General features: G+C 46.1%; 1 protein-coding gene across 1 annotated transcript in view; it reads right to left on the bottom strand.

The window, feature by feature from the left end:
* Nucleotides 1-4943: 4943 nt before the first annotated feature.
* Nucleotides 4944-18438, bottom strand: part of OTP (orthopedia homeobox) — a 53817-nt gene continuing 40322 nt past the window's right edge. Inside the window, exons 3-4 of the mRNA XM_064596271.1 lie at nt 12696-13105; nt 4944-7001 (exon numbers count right to left, since the gene is read on the bottom strand). Of these exons, the coding sequence (XP_064452341.1) occupies nt 6471-7001; nt 12696-13105 (941 nt within the window). The 3' untranslated portion in view covers nt 4944-6470. The remainder of the gene's footprint in view (nt 7002-12695; nt 13106-18438) is intronic.

Below are 18438 nucleotides of genomic sequence, written 5' to 3' on the forward strand. Positions count from 1 at the left end.
TCTCCCTATAAAATCTTACAGGGAAAGACAAGAAACATATCTGTAGCACCAAGGGATTCAAGGATGCTCTCCCTTGTGGACAGTCAAACCAACCCCTCCCCTTTACAATGCCAACACCCCCCCCCAAAGTACTCTGAGGGCCGGTTCCCAGGTTTCTTGTTACATCAGCCCAAAGCTCATGCCACAAAAAGACAGCTCCATTGACAAACACTCCTCACACAGTAAAGAGTCTTCTCAGTGGCATGGTAGAACCACCTTGAATTCACTTCTAGAAAGAGGGTAAAGTTTAAGAGGAAAGGTGCTTTCTAGACTCTTGAAACCATGTTTAATTTTAGTGCAGCTATCATGTCCCGTCAAAAATCATCAGTCCTGTTTAAATAACAGAGATGGATTGTTAAACCTCTAAGTAAAGAAAGTGGTTTAGTTTCTTCCTTGAAAATATTTTAAGAATAAAAACAACATCTACATGTCACATATACAATGGTATTGCTGAAAGATCTGAAGACCTGACTTAAAAAATGATCTCTGCCACTTATTAGGTATGTGACCTTGGGCAAGTTATTTAGTCTCTATGAGTTTCAATTTCTTCATCTGCAAAATAAAGATTATAATATCTACTTCATAAAGGTGATATGATGATTAAAAAGAGATGGTGTGCTCTGTAAACTGAAAAACAGGGTTCAAATGTAAGGTACTAGAGGAAAAGTAATAAACACCATCTGAAATATTATTTCTGAAATACTCCGTTGGAGTACCAATGGCAGACTAAGCATGTGATAATTAATAATATAAGGACAGCAAGAAGAGAAACCAGTTCAGCCTCACTGAACCCCCTCAGAATTTTGCAATTATAAAATCTAGAAAGAACCTGTTTTACTGTCAGTATACCTATGTTTTGTGTTTTACTATTTTTACTTTTTAATTTCTTAAGTATCACATATAATCTTTTCAGTAAGGGTTTCTAGAGTTCTTAATCTGACCCTGTTTGAGTTTATCTTAAATAGATTCAATAATGACTGTGAGCAGAAGCATATAAAGCCCTATGACATTTTGATGAAAGATATAAAGAACATATACTATATATGTCATGTGGGTTAATTATCTATTCCTGGTACTTGTGAATTTATTTCAGCTCAGAACCAAAAGGCACTGTGGCAGCATGAGCAACTGCAACAAGTCTATCTCAAATCCAACTCGGCTTTAAAGATGGAAACTTGGATATATGCAATATTTGATCATGTGACTAGAAGATGCAGTTTAATTGCACAAACAACTAATTATGCCTGCTTAAAGACTGATTACAACTTTGTAAAAATCAAGAGAGGGCCTCTTTGTAGCTCATGCCTAAAATTCTTTAAAAGCATTTTCTAGTAAGTCTTATAAATGCATGCCTAATTTTGATAGAGCACACAAGAAGAAAAGTGAAAGGCATTGTTCTGTTTCTCTGTAATGACCACATGCTAAATAGGCCATGGTTCCTGCACCAAAAGCTCTGCACTGATGAGAGCCAAAAGCCAGGCAGGGGGTGCCCCCCTTTGTTGCTGCTTTCATTTTTAAAATGAATCATAATTTCTGCATTGGATATGAGGATGGGTTTACAGCTATTAGCCATCATATTAATAATTTAGAAAATACATGCCCAATCACTTGTGCTCTTTCAATTCCCTATGAACACAGCTGCAACCCACATTAGAAGCGAGGGTGAATGGATATTTTTCAGATGAGATATTTGGGCTGAATTATTAGGGTAGCCTGTACTACAAAATTACTAATAAACATTGCTTCTGGCTCAATTTAGCCTGAACTCAGTGAGCCTAGTCAATGGTGACAAATCAAAAACTCCGAAATGCCCAATGAATGAATCTAACTAATCAAGGAACCCTGTAGGAAGTAGATGCCACGATTAATGAGCCACTAGTTTCACCATGCCATGCTGTTACTTGTTCACATAAATGCCCTCAGATGAGATTACCTTTACTTCATGAAAAGGAGAAAAGGAAGGTTACATTCTTTCAACTGACAGGTTAACTACTGCCATTACTAGAAGACACCTCTTTGTGGGCTAAGTTTTTTCTTTATCCTAAAAATTAAAATATAAAGTCCACAACAGAAATTAAAAACATTTTCATTTTTACAAGAAGCAGTCATTGAGGACATCAAACATAAATTGCTCCAATGTTAGGATTTCATCTGTATTCTCCATTTACATCTACCCTGATTTACCCAAGTTGCTCCACATCCTATTTTGTATTTAATACCTAACATCATCTTTAGTAGGTTGAATTCCTATACCCTATATCTTCCACCATCAGCAAAAGGTAAACTAAGTGCAACATCATTATTAGGCCATCTTGTTATGCTACATATACTTAGTACCAATCTTGAGGAAAAAAATACACAAGGATGAATATGTATATTCAAATAAATCAATCACATAGTAACATCATGATAAACTTTGACTTTTTCTAGCCAGCATGTGGTGATGGTATTCAATGCCAAACAGGCAACTCAGCAAAAAGTACAATTCATTAGAGGCAGGACATCCAGCATGTTGTACTTATCTACCTTGTGTTCTAATATTAGTCATCATTATTGTCTTTATTCCCTTTTGAATGTAATTATTATTATAACTTAACAGTTTTGAGACACAATTGCTGGTGATAAAGAGTAAAAAATAATAAGAAGCATTATTTTGTTTTTAGGCTCTTTTTCCTCCCTCAAAATGCAGAAATCTTTCAGGCTTATGATTAAGGTTTTCATTCTCTCATTTTTATGACCATTTTCTAAACTGTCAACTTTAACAATTTAGACCAGGTTGCCTTCCCTTATGCTAATAGCATATATGACATTAAAATATTCAGGATTCTTAACACAGAAATCTATTGCTATAGAAACAAATACTATTCTAGAGTTAGGTCAAGTGAAAAAACTGTACACTTTCATTATAATATTGATAAATAACCACTATATTATGAAATATAAGTATATTTGAAAGCATCTATCACTTCAGTTGATTTGTAACTTCTCATCAGTGTTCTGAGTTGGGCCATTTTTTTTTTCAAATGAAAGATTTCCCTTGCTTTTGAGAAATACAATTTTTAAGGATTCCATTTAGCATCCTTTATTGCATTCCTACATCATAAAGTTATGCTTTATAGCTGCATAAAAAAGCTGTAAAATTAGCATCCTTGTAAACAACCTTCCATGCTCGCTGGTAAAGCAATCTGTAATTTGTACTGATCTCTTAAATGTGACTTGAGATTACAGTAGCTACGATTTCAATTTAAAAAAAAAAAAAACAACAGCACTATGTTAAGAGAGAATATGATGAAATGTAAAAACAAGAAAACGTATTTTTCATCTACAGACATTTCAGAAATGTGGTTATTATGCTAAATTCTAGAATTCTAAAATATAGAAATGTTCCATTTTTATATAAAATCCCAAATGAGCATGTTTTTATCTTCTTTAATATTTTAACCTTATATTAAAAATACCCTTTAGAAAATGTAGAATTGAAATATTCTGTGAATCCTACCCACCAATTTTACCTCTAATTCCTAAGGTAACATGAAGATATAATTTTTCTTTATCATAGAAAAATCATGACTTTTTGTCCTTGCCTTCGAGGAGATTCAACTGTGCTCTTAGTTGAGTAACAATTACAATAGTTCCTAAAATTCACATGTAGCCCTGTGGTACAAAACTATATTCTAGGGCAAGGGTCTTTTCAGGATTTACACTCAGTGGCAACCAAATGAGAAATCTTCCCATGGGAATGGGTGCACTCTCAACGCCTATAATGACCCTTAAATTTTAAACCACAAGATCGATTTTGATTAGCCTTCCAAAGAAAGCCTGTGATACTGATTTGCCTCCAAGTTTAAAACACACCCACTACCGTCCCTCCCAGACTACCAAAGAAACAGCAGTTTTCACTACTAGTTAGTGTGGGTATGTCCCCCGAGCACGTGGCTATATTCGAGCTTAGCTCGCACCAAGTAAGGACCCGGAGAAAATGAGAGTGGCCACATGAGGCAAAACCTGAGAGGCACACCCAAAGCCAGGTCGTCCAGGGCACTCTTGTTCAGATGTGAAGTCTCCCTCCGCATGGGAGGTCCAGAGTGCCGGGTACCGGAAGCCGAGCCTAGATCCTGAGGACACAAAGGGACCCGGAAGCCCCCTTCAGAAGGCCGGGAGGCCTAGGGCCTAGGAAAGGAAATCACTACCTTCCCCCACCCCCCACCTCCCTCCACCCCGGCCCTTTCACATCCATTGTGTACCTGGGGCCAGACGGGACTTTCGGTGACGCCGGAGGGCAGAGCTCCCGGTTCCCACGCTTCCTTCTCTATGGTCCTTACGCTCCCCTACCGCCTTCCCATCACACGCACGCAGCCAGCCCAGGGTCGCCCTCCACTCCTTTGCCCGGGGGAAACCGTTCACACGAAAAGCTTATCAACTCTCGGGCCCTGCGTTTAGTGCCGGCAGCTGCGCCCCCCGGCAGCTGCGCCCTGGGGCCCATCTCCCGCTCCCTACGCCCGGGCGGCCCAAAGCCTCGCGAGGCCTCGAGCGGCCCAAAGCCTCGCGAGGCCTCGAGCTCGCTTGAGGCCCTCACCGCCCGGCCTCCTCACTTCCGGCCTGCGCACTGCGTGATTCGAGGCCTGGCCTCCTCGACCAGACGCTGTGTGGGAGAGCGCTGCCTAGGCTGGCGTGCGACCCGGAAACTGAACCCCAGCCGGCTGGAGGGCTCACAGCCCCAAACTCCGGGATCCCACGGCCCGGTTGAGCTCGAATTGAGAGCCTACAGGACGAGCTCTCTCCCTCTCCCTCATGAGACCCTCTCCTGAAATTCAGTCACAACAAAACCCATCATGCTCCATATCACATACTGAAAATGATTTTATTTTAACCATTTACATTTAACTTGATATAAACTTGTCCGGAAAAGTCAAATAATATGCTTTATATTAGCTCAAACATTTATTAAGAAAACCAAATTCCATAAATAAGCACAGACAATAAGTTAAAACATATCACAAATTGACCAGTATGTAACAAGAATGCTTTATCTACACAAAACATCCTATTTCACATGTTTGTTCATTCTTCGAAAGCGCTTCTGTTCTCTGGGTTTGGATTTGACCAGCACATGCAGAAAGAGCTGATTGTGTTTCTCTGTACAAAGTTGCAGGGTTGTAGATGTCCGAGTGCATCCATCGGCAGCCGGCAAGGGCCAGGGCGGTGGCCGAGGGGCACGAGGGACGACAGGACGACCACAAAACAACCTAGGGCACAGAGCATCGAGGAGAGAGAAAACGGAAAAGGAAGCAAACAAACCCCAGTCCTGAAGGATCCAGAAGAGAGATGTGGCTTTTACTTTTACAAAAGGAAATTTTTCTTACGTTTACTTTATTCTTCCTTATAAAGACTAATCAAAATGGGTAAGATCACCTCTTCTTCATCATATGACTGTTTTAGTCTACTCCAGCCACCCAATCCACTGGCATGTTCCTCCTGAGAAGGCTTCCCTTCAATAACCTCACACAGTTGTGCTTAAAAAAATAAAAGATAAAATAAAAGTGTTCTTTTGCAAGCCAATAGAGGGCTGCATGGATGTGACTGGGTGGATGGTGCAAGGGTAGGGTGGTGGGAGAGGAAAGAAAACGAGGAGTTCGGAGAAAGAATACGGGGACAAATCAAATTATATCAGTTGGGCCCTCAGATGAGGCGGTTGTAGCAGATGCTTGTCCTCCTTTAAGACGAAAATCCCTAACATTGTGCTGTCCCTTGAACACGTCCGTGTGTGACCTAGGTGCACTGTGTATGTGTGTGTGCGCGAGTGTATGTAGTGTCTGAGAGTGAGCGAGAGTTGCGAGTGTGTGTGTTTCTGCCCACAAACCAGTCCATTGGTGTCTGATTTCAGATCCTGAGTCGACTCCCTGGTAAGTAAAATGGCGGGAAGGATGCTTTTTGCAGGGCGCGGGAGGAGGGGCGTGAGGTGCGGGTAAAGAAGGGACCGGAGGGGAGGCGGCTGGCGAGGGGGTCGTAGGCGTCGTGTTGAAGGTGTAGGTGAGAGTGCCGCCAGTCGGAGGGCTGGGAGGAGGGCTAGAGCACGCTACGTGCGAGCCGGGTGGCCGGGGGTAGCTGGAAAGGGCGCGGTGAGGCGCGGGAGAAGGGCGCCAGGGAAGATTAGGGGAGACAGGAAGAGGAGCTGAGCGGGAGGGGGCGAAGGGACCGGGGCGAGCGAAATCAGGCGGAGGGGAGGCCTCGCGGGATGGGGCTTGGGTGAGCCCGAGAGAGCGAACGAGAGAGGAGAGAACAAAACGAGACGTGGCGGAGGCCGGGAGGGGATGGGGCAGGGCGCCGGGGCAGGGGCCCGGGCAGGGAGCGGGGGCCCGGGCGCGCGCCGAAGGACCTCGGGGCGGCCCTGGGGGCGGCGCCGGGGGCGGAGCGGGCTGGGCGCGGCTGCATTAAGTGAAGCTCATGGAGACTGTGTGCTCTAGCGCCTTGCGGCGGAGGGAGGCGATGCTCGTGCCCCGCCACACGTCGCTGCTGTCCGGGGAGCTGCAGAGCTGGGGCGAGCCGGAGACGTTGCTGGGGCCGGGGAGGGAGGCGGGCACCATGCCGGGGAAGGCGGGCTGGTAAAGATGCGACTGCAGCCCCGCGCCGTTGGAGCCCGCCAGGCTGTTGGACAGGCCCATGGAGTTGGGCGGCGGCCCGGCCGCCAGGCTGCACTGGGACAGCGACTGCGCCATGGCTTGCTGCCTGCCCAGAGCCGGCGGCAGCGGTAGCTGTGACACGCCCGGCATGGCGGCCGCCGCCCAGCGGGTGTCGTTGGCGTGGAAAGAGCACAGGCTGTCGCCCATGGCGGCGGCGGCGGCGGCGGCGGCTGACGGAAACTGAGGCAGGCCTGGCGTGGGCAGCAGCGTTCCCGGCGCGCGGAACACGTTGGTGGTCTTCTTGCGCTTCTTCCACTTAGCGCGCCGGTTCTGGAACCAGACCTGGAGCGGGCGGGGCGGGAGACAGAGCGCTATTAGCAAGCCCGCCGGCCCGGAGGGGCGGGGGCTGGAGCCTGAGAAACCTGCGTCAGGCACTGCCCCAGGTGGACCAAGTGCCTTCGACCCAACGCGCCCCACGGCCAGCCAGAGACCGCGGTTCTACGTCAGCTGGAGACAACTGGCGCCCCTTGCACTCAGCAAGCGCCAACTTCCGGGGTCCTGCGTGGTGGTGCCCCGGAGCTTACACTCGGGGCAAACATACCAACCGCGTGCAGTGTTCACCACGCCCCTGCACGCTCCACATTCTGTGCACAGCTTAGATGCACAAGTCTGCAGGCAGGCATGTGTCAAAATTGGACCCACAGGTGTACAAATGAAGATAAACATGTGTACCCATGTGGCTTAATAGCGTCCTTATAACACTGATGGGGTATAGAATTTTCAGAAACGCTGGAAATTTGGAAATTGATAAAAGGCTGTGGATGACATAGCCAGTTTCAAAATCGAAAGACAAAGGAAAACCTCTAACGCCACGGATGACAGAGCGGAGAGGTTAATATAGTGATCCACGTGGGAAAGCGGGCGGCACTGAGCTACGGTGTAGTTTGGGTCGCCACCGTGACTTGTGATTCGTAGCGACTGGTGCTACTGCCACAAGTCTCCTTGCCTCATTCTCAAACCCCTCTAGGAGCACCTTTTATCTGAGCTGTGCAGATACGCTGGAACCTGCTGCCAGAACCCTGAGCCCTGGGACTGCCAGTCTATTTTCAGGAACTTACTGAGGACCTGAGACTGCAAGGCCTCCAGTTCCTCAAGTCTCCCCCCCTCCCCCGCCCCGTTTCATCCGTTTCATCTATGAACTGAAAGCAAATTTTCTGACTACAAATTAAAGGTCAAGTTTAAAGCTCACACTAGTAATGAATCAAATTTAATTTTGCGTAGACCCAATAGCCACGAATCTTTTTAAAGCAGGTGTGTTTGATAAAATATACTCCAAATAAAAATAAACCTTCTACTCGTTCTTTATTCACAGTAACCCTGAATTTCTGAACTTACCAGACAAATTTGCCTATTAATGTCATATTCACTACCACAGGGGAAGGAAAGTTTCTTCTGAAAGATGTCAAGTAAGCTGCCTGACCAAGGTAGCCTCCTGTCTGGCTCTATTTGAATTTGATATTTAAAAATGATGATAATAATATGCAGCATGCCTACGTGGCAGGCTTGCACTTTAACATCTAGTCAGTTGGAGGTTTACTGTGCATAAATATAAATGATGCGAGACACAGCTCAGGTACTGATGGGAGTTTCCTCTTAGAATTTGGCAAACGCAATGTGACCATATTCATGACCAAAATGTTATTCATCTGTTAATCCAAGCTAATATTTAGTGTTTATTCTGCAAGATAAAGGATCCTGAGTATGGATGTACCTGACCCGTTGTCGGTGAGCCAGCTATTCACAGAGGCGTGTTACACCCGTGCAGGTGGAGACACTCTACGCTTAACAGTGTGAACGGCATTGCAGTCTAGAATTATTGCCCGCCTTTGGGTCGGGCCTGGCACTGCTACCCTACTCGTGCAATTGCCCACCCTATTATCTTTCTCTGGTTTCTGCCTCATTTGCCATGTTTCTGCCTACCCCAAGTTCCGGATGTATAAAGAAGCCAGGTCCCTTACTTGCTAAAGCCCCTTGAGTTGGTGGCACGACGGATTAATGAGGCTGTGGGGCCCTTGATAGTAACTGGGATCAATGCCGCCAGCCACGAATTGAGCTGTTAGTGGCCTCGAGCGGAGAGTAACCCGCAGGAGCCAAGGAAAGCACAGCGAGGAGACCTGCGGCCACAGGTCACTTTGCATTCCCAATCCAAGGCTGGAATGAGGGGAAGTAGACTGGGTGAAGCCCTAGACAGGGACGGTGTCTATATCCAAGTGGTCCCATCTCACATTCCACACCCGGATATATTTTGAAAGGTATCTATAAAGACTGGTTCCTAACATCCTGCGAAGTGTCAGTGAATCCCGAAATGTTTGAATGTTTGGAATGGGCAGTGGGGGAGGAGGGTGGCGGACATCTGTGGGGGAGTGGGAAGAGAAGCAGCAGAAAGAAAGAAGGGGGGGTGGGATTGCCCCATAGAATTTCAGTGGAAAACACACCTGCTAGAAAGGTTTCTGAACCTCAGGCACAGGTGGGAAAGAACAGCTGTTAAAGAACTAAATATTATAGGAATAATCGAAAAATTGTGCTCAATTATGTTTGAGGGTTAGTAGTCAAATGATGGCTACAAAATTTTTTATGTTTCATGGCTTACTGGGGTTGGGGGAAAAAATCTGCATGGGGTCTGAGCACCTCCGTTCCAAGCTATGATGCATATGTTTTTAAAATGTGAATGTTTCCACTTGAAAACTAGAGCATGACGGATTAAAATGCAGGGAAAACCTAAGGGAGATTTTGAGAATGCACAGATGACAACTCCAGAAAATATATTAACCGCAACCAAGGGCCAACTTTGTACTCAGTCTGAAATGCAGCTCTTCTTAGAAAATGCTTAATACAACAGTGAGAATCTAATGGAGGTTGGAATTTAAAAATCCACTTTCATGATATCTGCTGTTACAGTAATATAGACATACTGTAAATGTATTTTAAAATATATAGCCCATTTAATTCCCCAACTATAAATGGCTCAGAAATAGAGAAAGAGAGGGAGAAAGAGAGAATATTACTTTTTTCCCCCCCTCGAAGCAAACGCTTTATGAAGATCTCATTGGAATCCAGCAAATGATTAATGTGAAGATTTGGGAGGAAATCTGGGGAGCTGTATTAAAGCCGAGATCTCAGGTTCATTTCGATCAGCCAGCCGTGAACTCTGGGCCGAATTCATTACACTTTAATAGTGCTGGGAGAGGAAGAAAATGCAATTTCTCATTCCATTAGAAAACTAGAAAATACTCTCAGCTTGTCCCCCTATTAAGATGTGGCAGGTGACAGGGCCATTCTGGGGGACACGGTCAATGGAATTACAGCACATTATTTTTGTTCATATAAAATATTGAAAGGCAAGCCTGACTGTGCAGAAGTTATTTCACTGATTTGGTTTTTATGTAAATAAAATATTGAAAGTTAATTAATCCGTGCTAGAGACTAATGATTATGCTTATTATATTGCATTTGATCGCATAATTTGCATGATTCTCGCATTGCTGCTTAATAAGCCATTCCAGGTTATAAATAATTCTGAAATTGGTTTCTAATAATGGCATGCTCTAAAAGGAACGGTTTTATTACACTAGCCAGAAAAAGGGAGCAATATCAGACATGGAATTGGCCTCCATGTAAGTAGAGGTGCTTTAATAAATACTTAAAAGTATGATATATACCAGATATAGATAAAAACAAGTATGTTGGATCAGTTAGTCTAGAATTAAAAAGCATCTTTAAAAACATACAATTGTAATAAATTAAATGTTTAGATCATTTTTAATCAGTGCAGTGGCCCACATACTGAAAAGAATGTGTGGCAATCTGTTAACTATAAAGAAAACTATGAAGGACTCATCATATAAGAACATAAACCAATTACTATTTAATTTGAATTTGGTCAAGGAGCAGTGGTACAGTGAATTGTGAAGTAAATACATTTTCCATAAATTATTTTTGCATTACATTACATAATGTTAATCATTCTGAAGTGTTAATTAAGAAGGTTATGTTGATCTGATTACTTTTTAAACTATGAAACATTATTTTTAAAAATATTGAAATTGCCATTCTATTAAATTGTTCCGATCAGCAGCCTCAAGCTATTATCTTTTGTTCAACATTATGCTAGAACAATTAAAGTACTTTGTCTTTTTCTTCTTGATTATTCTTTTGTGTACTTTTTGAAAATAACTTTCTATTACATAGTTTGTATTTTATTTCATTTACAACTTTTTCTATTAAAAGAATCACTGCCATTAACCTTTGGAAGACCTAATAAAGTTTAATAGACCTCATTTTCTTTTTTCATAAAGTCAGTTGTCCAATTATATTTTATTTGTGATTCTAAGTTCTATTTTAATTTAAGCTAATTACCACTATGTCTAGGTTAAGCAACAGCATTTTACTCTTTAAAACAAAAAATATTAGGTAGTATTTCTCCTGAGGGACAAAAAGCAAATTTATGAACTTTGAACCTACAAGATTTTAACAAGCCAGTATTATCGTTAACAGTAATGGAAGTATTGAAACTGTGTATTTCTGTTAAGGTTTGGACTCAACTTCAGATTTAAAAAGAGGAGGTAGGTAAAAAAATTTTTTAAAGCATGAATAGTATATATCTGCACAATGCAATTAACACTCTGGGTATTTAATTTCAATGGCCCATGGTTCAAGGCTTCCAAAGTTCACTAATTAAACCACCCAGACTTATACAGTTAAAATGTTAATCTATATTATACCTTGATTATTTCTGTATTAATCTGACCACTTTAAGTCCCCAATGATGATATTCATTTGCTGACTATTTAGAACAGAGCATATGCTATTTTTCCAGGTTAAACTGTCTTTAAAATGTCGCACAAAGACAGAAATATTCAACCCTGTGATTATGGACACCCTTGTCTCTTACTTCTTAGATCAAATGTAAAGGAACTGAGATCTTTAAACTTAATTTGTTAAAGCACCTAGAGCTACAGTTGACACCCAGCATGACAGAGAGAAAATACCACGACCGAGACAGGAAAGGAAGGTTTTCAGAACCCTGGATAGCTCAAGAGTAACTGCGCGCCTTGGAATTTCACCTCCAGCACTTGTCCATAAAATACCTGAGATATTTTTTTCATTCTTTTAAAAAGCGAAAAAAAAAATCTGAGATTCGCTGGGCTTATATTTTTATTCCCCAATTTTCGGAAAAGTTATAGGTGTGATTTTATAAGTTATATATAATTTACAACTTGGAGGGTGGTTGGATGAGAACAAGGGGTCAGTAATGATTTCGTCTACTACCTGTCAATCATTCCTGCCCTAAATGTCCTTTCTTCAGATCGGATATCTACAACAGAAAGCCTTCATCTCCCCTCCCCAGTTTCCTTAGGGGAAAACCAGGGCTCACAGACTGTAAGGGATCTCTTCAGCCACCCCCAGCGCACTGGTAGACCATCAAAATTTAAAACCTTTGCAAACATGAAAGCTAGGGGTATTTTCCCTGAGAGCGGCGGGAGGGAGATAGAAAGCTACACCGTGAACCCGAGGTGTGGATTTTTTGTTAAGGTGCCATTATGTCTTATTTTCCGCCTTTTCAAGTTTTCTGTATAATTGTTGCATTCCCCCATTTATCCAGACGCCTTCCACAAACTCATTAGGGGCTAATGAAATACTTGTCAATAACTCGAGCTGGAGTGGAGGTGCGCGCTCAGCTTAGCCGCCAGGGAGACGCAGAGGCTGGGAGGTGCGGAGGCCGGGAGATGCGGAGCTTCCCTTCTCAGTCAAGACGAATGAGACCACCTAACAGTCGAACAACGCCGGCTTCGCTTTTGAGGCATTTCTGTGGGAATGTGGCTATACTGGTGGGAGGTGGGGGACCTGCTTGTCCATGGAACTCACAGGCAGCCGCAGCGCAAGCCCAGGATCCCGGCAAGGAAAAGACCCCACTTCTTTTGCCCAAATCCTCCCGCCCCTCCTTGTCTACTGCCCCCGCGCCCAAGCCCGGCGTACCTGCACTCGCGACTCGGTCAGCCCGATACGCAGCGCCAGCTCCTCGCGCATAAAGATGTCGGGGTAGTGAGTCTTCGCGAAGCTCCTCTCCAACTCGTTGAGCTGCGCGGGCGTGAAGCGCGTCCGGTGGCGCTTCTGCTTCTGTTGGCCCTGCTGCTGGCCGGCTTGGCTGGGGTTCGGGCCGCCTTGGGGCCCCGGCTGTTTGTCCGGGTCCTTTGCGCTCACCGCCAGCGAGGCCGGCGTAGAGCCCACTGTAGTGATGTCCTCCCCGGGCAGCAGCGTGGCTCCCTCGACTGGGTCGGAGTTGGGCGCTAGGTCCCCCGGATGGCCCCCAGGGTCGGAGCCCCCCACGCCCAGCCTACACTTCACCGCCTCCCGGTGGCCCAGAAGCTCGGCGGCATCTTTCATACCTGAGGAGGCAAGGGGATCGCGGTCACTACTTTCCTGGCGATGCCAGGAGGGACTGTCCTCACGGCGCGGTCCACCTTCAGCCCCATCTTCGGCTCCCTCCGCGCCCACGTTCGCCCTACGGGGGAGACTCCCGGGATGCTCAGCCGGGTTCCCCAGAATTTGGACGGCCGGGTTGGAATACCATCTCCCGGCCCTTTCCCCTCTCTCGGCAGCCAGCTCCCGTAGCAACCGGCACATGCTTTCTTATCTCCCGCAGTGAACACTCCCAGTCCCGGCAAAGAAACGTGCCTCCGAGTCCCTTTCATGAACCGTACCCCTGTAAGCCGCAGGAACGCGAAAGCGTATCCTCGGACCGGGGCGGGGTGGGGCGGGGGGAGAAAAGAAAGAAAGAAAATTAAGCAATTCCTTGGTTCCGCTGCCCCACCTGCGCTTAGGCAGTTTAGCGAACTCTACCTCCGGCGCTCAGCCGATTCCCTCTCACTTCTGGAAGATGAATAATTCTCTCCAAGCCTTCCTCCCTCTGAAATCAACCCAAATCAGCTCCGCCTCTCCCTCGAATCAGAGAAAGTGTTTGGTAAATGGAGTCACATCCATCACCAAAGATTCCCAAACCGGAAACCCAGAGCCCAGCAACCCAGACCGCATTAAGGAAACTCAAGTAAACTCTATACGGAGAACAGTGAATCAAACTTTAGAGAATTCAACTTTTCTTTCCGGAGAAATTGAAGGCGCGTTCCTCTCAGACATTGGCAATGCCGAGTCTCTTGCAGGCGGGGATGCCTGTGGGGATGAATTTGGCTTTTCTCCTTTCTCAATGAACACACTTAGAAAATCCGCCTCGATTGCAGCGGCTTCTCGTTTATGCCAGATTTTTACAAGTTCAATCATACTTAAATGAGGGGTAGAGAAGGAGGTAGTGGGGAGAGAGAGAGGAAAAAAGAGAAGAAAAAATCCCAAATCAAAGTAAACAGGAGGGGAAAAGAGAGAAAGAAAAACACCTCCTAACAAATTATCTCAGGATAGATCGCCGTTCAAAAAAAAATTAATAATAATAAGGGAGAGGGAGGAAGGGGGAAAAAAGGAAAAACAAAAAGTAACATTTCCCTAGTCCTTTTTTGGATCTACATATTCCATAGATTTTTTTTTTTTTAAAGACGATGTTAAATCAAATTAAACTTTAATACAGCACAATTACTTTTAAAGAAATTAGTCCGTTTAGGGCGCATTAAGGTAAAATAAGGAACAAATTGACAATTTCCTGCCCCGGCTTCTCCTGGCTGCCCGGGCGAGAGGCGCGCACTCACCTAGCCTGGCGTCCAGGAGGTCGGCGTGAGACAGCATCGCGCACCGCTCCAGGGCGAAAGCTGTTCCCCCCCAAATTTTAGCGGCTTTAAGTTATTTAAAATAGATATAAGCTATAAGCTATACGATATAGATATATATAGATCACCTAAATGAAAGAAAATTCGGTTTGTGGTTAAAAAGGGGGCTTCTTGCATTATAATGTCCTTTAGAGAGGCGGGGAGGTGCTTAACAGTTGAATGAACCCGTGAGCAGCTCGGCGAGGGGACCAATCAGGAGGGCAGCCTGCAAATGTCAGCGCCGGGAGAGTCCCCCACTCCGCCCGCCCGCCCACGCCCGCCCGGAGGAGGCGGTGGCGGCAGCCCTGGCAGCTCCAGCCGCGAGCAGCCGCTAAAGCCGCGGAGGCCGCCTCGGCCTCGCCCCGGGCTTCGCGGCCCGGCCTCCGATGGTTCTTCCCCGCGATTTTCTCCAGTCACACCTTTCCTTTTCCTTGCCCCTCGTCGCTCCCAGGGGCAGCTCAGTCGTCGAAGACTAGGATCTTCCCGGGCCCGAGGCAGTGCAAAGGACAGAGCAGGGCTTGACCCCCGCGTGACCCGAGAGTCCCTCCCGCCCACGCGCTCTGGGCAACACTGGCCTACTGCGGGCTCGGGCCTGCCAATACGCAGCACAACCAGGGCCCAGCGCGGCCTCTAGACTGCGCCTAGACTTCGCTGCCGCCTAGCAGGCCTGAGCCGAGGGTACGTACAGATGCCCCGGCTGGGACCTCGCGCCTAAAGAGTACCACCCCCTCAGCAGGCCTAGAGAGGAAAAAAGGAGTCGGCTCCCCCCGCGGTGCTTCCAGGGCCCGCAGTCAGCTTCAGGGTCCCGCGTAGAGTGTCGATTCGCGCCCTCTGCACCCTTCCCGCCGGGCTCCCGATCCTCCGCCCGGCCCACCGCGCTTGCATCCTGGCCCATAACCTGCTCTTTTGGTCAAAGTTTCTAAGTTCAGCTCGGTTCCCAATTCCACTTATGGCTGTAAATAAAGTTAAATGCTCTTTATTTTCTTCTTGAATATGTTAAACTACTTGAACAATTTAAAGTGCTTTGCACAAGTGAAGCGAACCATCTCTAATGTTCTGATTTTTCAGAGCCAGCCAACAACAAAGTTTAGATTAGTAATATATTTCTAACCAGAGTAATTTTCAAGATCATTAGGCATTTATGTAATTAGTGCCAAATCTATAAGCTTTTATTACGATTATTAGAGTAAAATCAGTATAAATTTGTACTAATTTACTACTGTTTAGACTTGGCTGTCAAGCCCAGAGGTTCTTATTGTAAATGATAACTGAGGAAATTAAGTGCAAAATTCTGTACCATTTCTGATCTGCTCCTAAACAATCCGTTTCAATTGTATTTGTAGCAGAACATAATGCCCTTTTAAAGTTATTTGACTTGTATTTTTATTTGCAACACAAGAAAAATGCCCTCTTCCCAGGCACAATGAAAACTGATATTTACTACTCTCATCTTGATTAACATTGATTTTTAATTCGAGAGTGATGCAATTAAGATTATTCATTTAGTGCAAATAAAGCTTCCACAAAAGGGTGGTCCTATGAAGTCTGTTTTAAATAATACCGAGCAAATGGCTTTTTTTGTTCGCCGTCCAATTGACTTACACAAAACATTGGAAATGCTGCCTGAGAGCAGATGCGAGAGGAATGGGTGTGTGTGTGTGTGTGTGTGTGTCCTTAGCTGTATGCGTGACAGGGACCGAGCAAGGAGACAAAGGAGGCAGCAAGGCGAACTCTGGGGCAGTTTTGCTTCCTCCTCCTTCTCTCCTGCAGCCTGCTCCCCTCCTCCCATGCACACACACGTGCGCGCGCACACACATGCACACACGCGTGAATGCCGGGCATCAGCCACATCGGTTCCTCCCAAGCTGCGGAGACCGCTTCCCCGGAAGCTCTGAGCCTGGCCGAGCTTCAGCGGCCGCCGCAACTGATGCCAACACGGCCTGTGTGGGGCTGGGGCGCCAGGAATGCGGGCAGCAGCTCGGCGGAGCCCGGGTGGCAGCGGCACGCTCGGAAGCCACCAGGGTGTTCCGCAGACGCCTACTGTCCTTTAGAGAAAGGCTTGGTTGGAAGTAGCATACCTAACCTAAAGCAAATACAGTCCCTCCTGTAAAACCTTCCCCTTCCCCAAACAAAACCCCAAGTCAGAAGCGACGGCGCCAGGCGCTCGCAGCGAGAGGCCAGACTGCGGCCTGGGGCGGGGCTGCGTGCGCCCTGGACGTGGCTCCCAAGTGCGCACCTGGCTGCACATTCCCGGGGATTCGCAGGGGGTTGTGTCCACCTGGGAGGGACTTGCAGGGGGTCCAAGACCGGAACGCAGGGGCAGAGGTGGGCAGAAGTGTCAGAGCAAGAGAGAGGGGGCCTGGGAGCTGACCCTGCTCCTCCAAACAGGCAAGTCCTTGGAGGCCCGTTTTGCCTTGGCGGTGCACCGTGTCTGGAGGGAGGGAGGAGAGGCCGCGACGTGGGGAGAGAAGAAGGGCGCGGGGCCCCGAGTCCACTCCTGTGTGCACACAGACGCTCTTGTCCTCCTCCCACAGCCACTCCCAGAACAGCCGCGGGCCGTGCAGCGTCCTCCCACACGCACCCGCTCGTATATTCTGTTTTGTTGTATCTTTCAGGTCGATAAATAAATGTGTAATAGTTAATGTGAGGACACATCAGAGTAATAACAATGGGACGAAATCAAAGGATTATCCATCTCTGTTAGTAACCACTGAATAACAATGTTGCGGCGTGATTGATAGCCCGCTTCATTTTATGACTTTTCTATTGGTCTTGATTTTTATAGCAGTATAAACAAACTAAATCATTTCTTCCAAGACTTCAGAGCATAAGCATCTTGGGGGGGGTGGATAAAGGAAAGAAAAAAAAAAAAAAGAAAGGGAAATCTGAGAGTGGGAGGGGGTGACGGGGTGGTGTAGGGGCGTCGAGGTGGGGAGCATGCAAGCTGGAGCTGGAGCCGGATGTCAGGAGCCGGCTGCCAGCAGGCGTGGCGAGGAAAACGACAATCGTCTGGATGTAAAATGCTCGTCCCCGCGCCCGGTTCCCTCTCGGCAGCTCGTTCTGGCCAATGTCTGAATCCACCTGGGCAGCGCCTGAGATGTATTTACCAGAGTTTTATTCCCTGTCATCTTCCCACGTTCCTGGGGCAGCCGGGAAAGTGCCGGTCAGGCCCATTGCTATTGATAATTTAAGGCATTTCCCACATGATCATGGGAACTGAAGTCCCTAACAAGGCGAGGCTTTAGCGCAATGGCCCCCAAATCTTCGGAATGACAAGAATGTCTTCAGAAATCACTTCAAAGTAAAAGGATTTTCTATGACGGATCCAGTGATTTTTCCTCAATAAATAGGTTTTAGATTGTTACACACACGTAGAAGTGGAACAAAGGGAACTACCAGAAAATATATTGGTTGCCCCTAATAAAATTTATTTAGACAGTTTACTTCTCATAAAAAATAGAGATTGAATTTTGTACAAGAGCCTGCCAAGGGGCGATGCACAGGGAAATCATTTTTTTTTTTCTTTCTCCTCTTTTCCCCTTCTCCCTTTTAACGAAGCAACAAGGAGCATTTAAAGGCCAGGGAACCCGCTCCTGCTCCCGACCGGCCGAGCGCCCAGACCGAGCCTGAGAACTTTGTAGTTTTGAGAGAATGGGCTTTCTGGGATATATTTATATATATATTAAATCAAAACCTTGATGGCTGATTATGTAAACTACAAGCACAGCGACTACCAAATGGTGTCTCTCCTCCTGCTTTGCCATCCTGGTCCAGAGAAAGATTTAGAAATACAGTATAGTCGGATGGGGAGGTGACTGGGGTGGGAGATCCTGGCAGCAAGTGCCCTAATGATGGATTTATGCTAATTAGGTTTGTAATTCTGATTTTCTCTCTAATTGTATTTCTGTGCTCATTGTGAATCTTTTGTAGAAACAGACAAAAAGCATAAAAATTTATACTAGGTGCTCCTG

The sequence above is a fragment of the Mirounga angustirostris genome, unplaced genomic scaffold, assembly GCF_029215605.1.
Source record: "Mirounga angustirostris isolate CCGP_5_RB_7025 unplaced genomic scaffold, mMirAng1.0.hap1 SCAF_7, whole genome shotgun sequence".
In the NCBI taxonomy this organism is placed as follows: Eukaryota; Metazoa; Chordata; class Mammalia; order Carnivora; family Phocidae; genus Mirounga; species Mirounga angustirostris.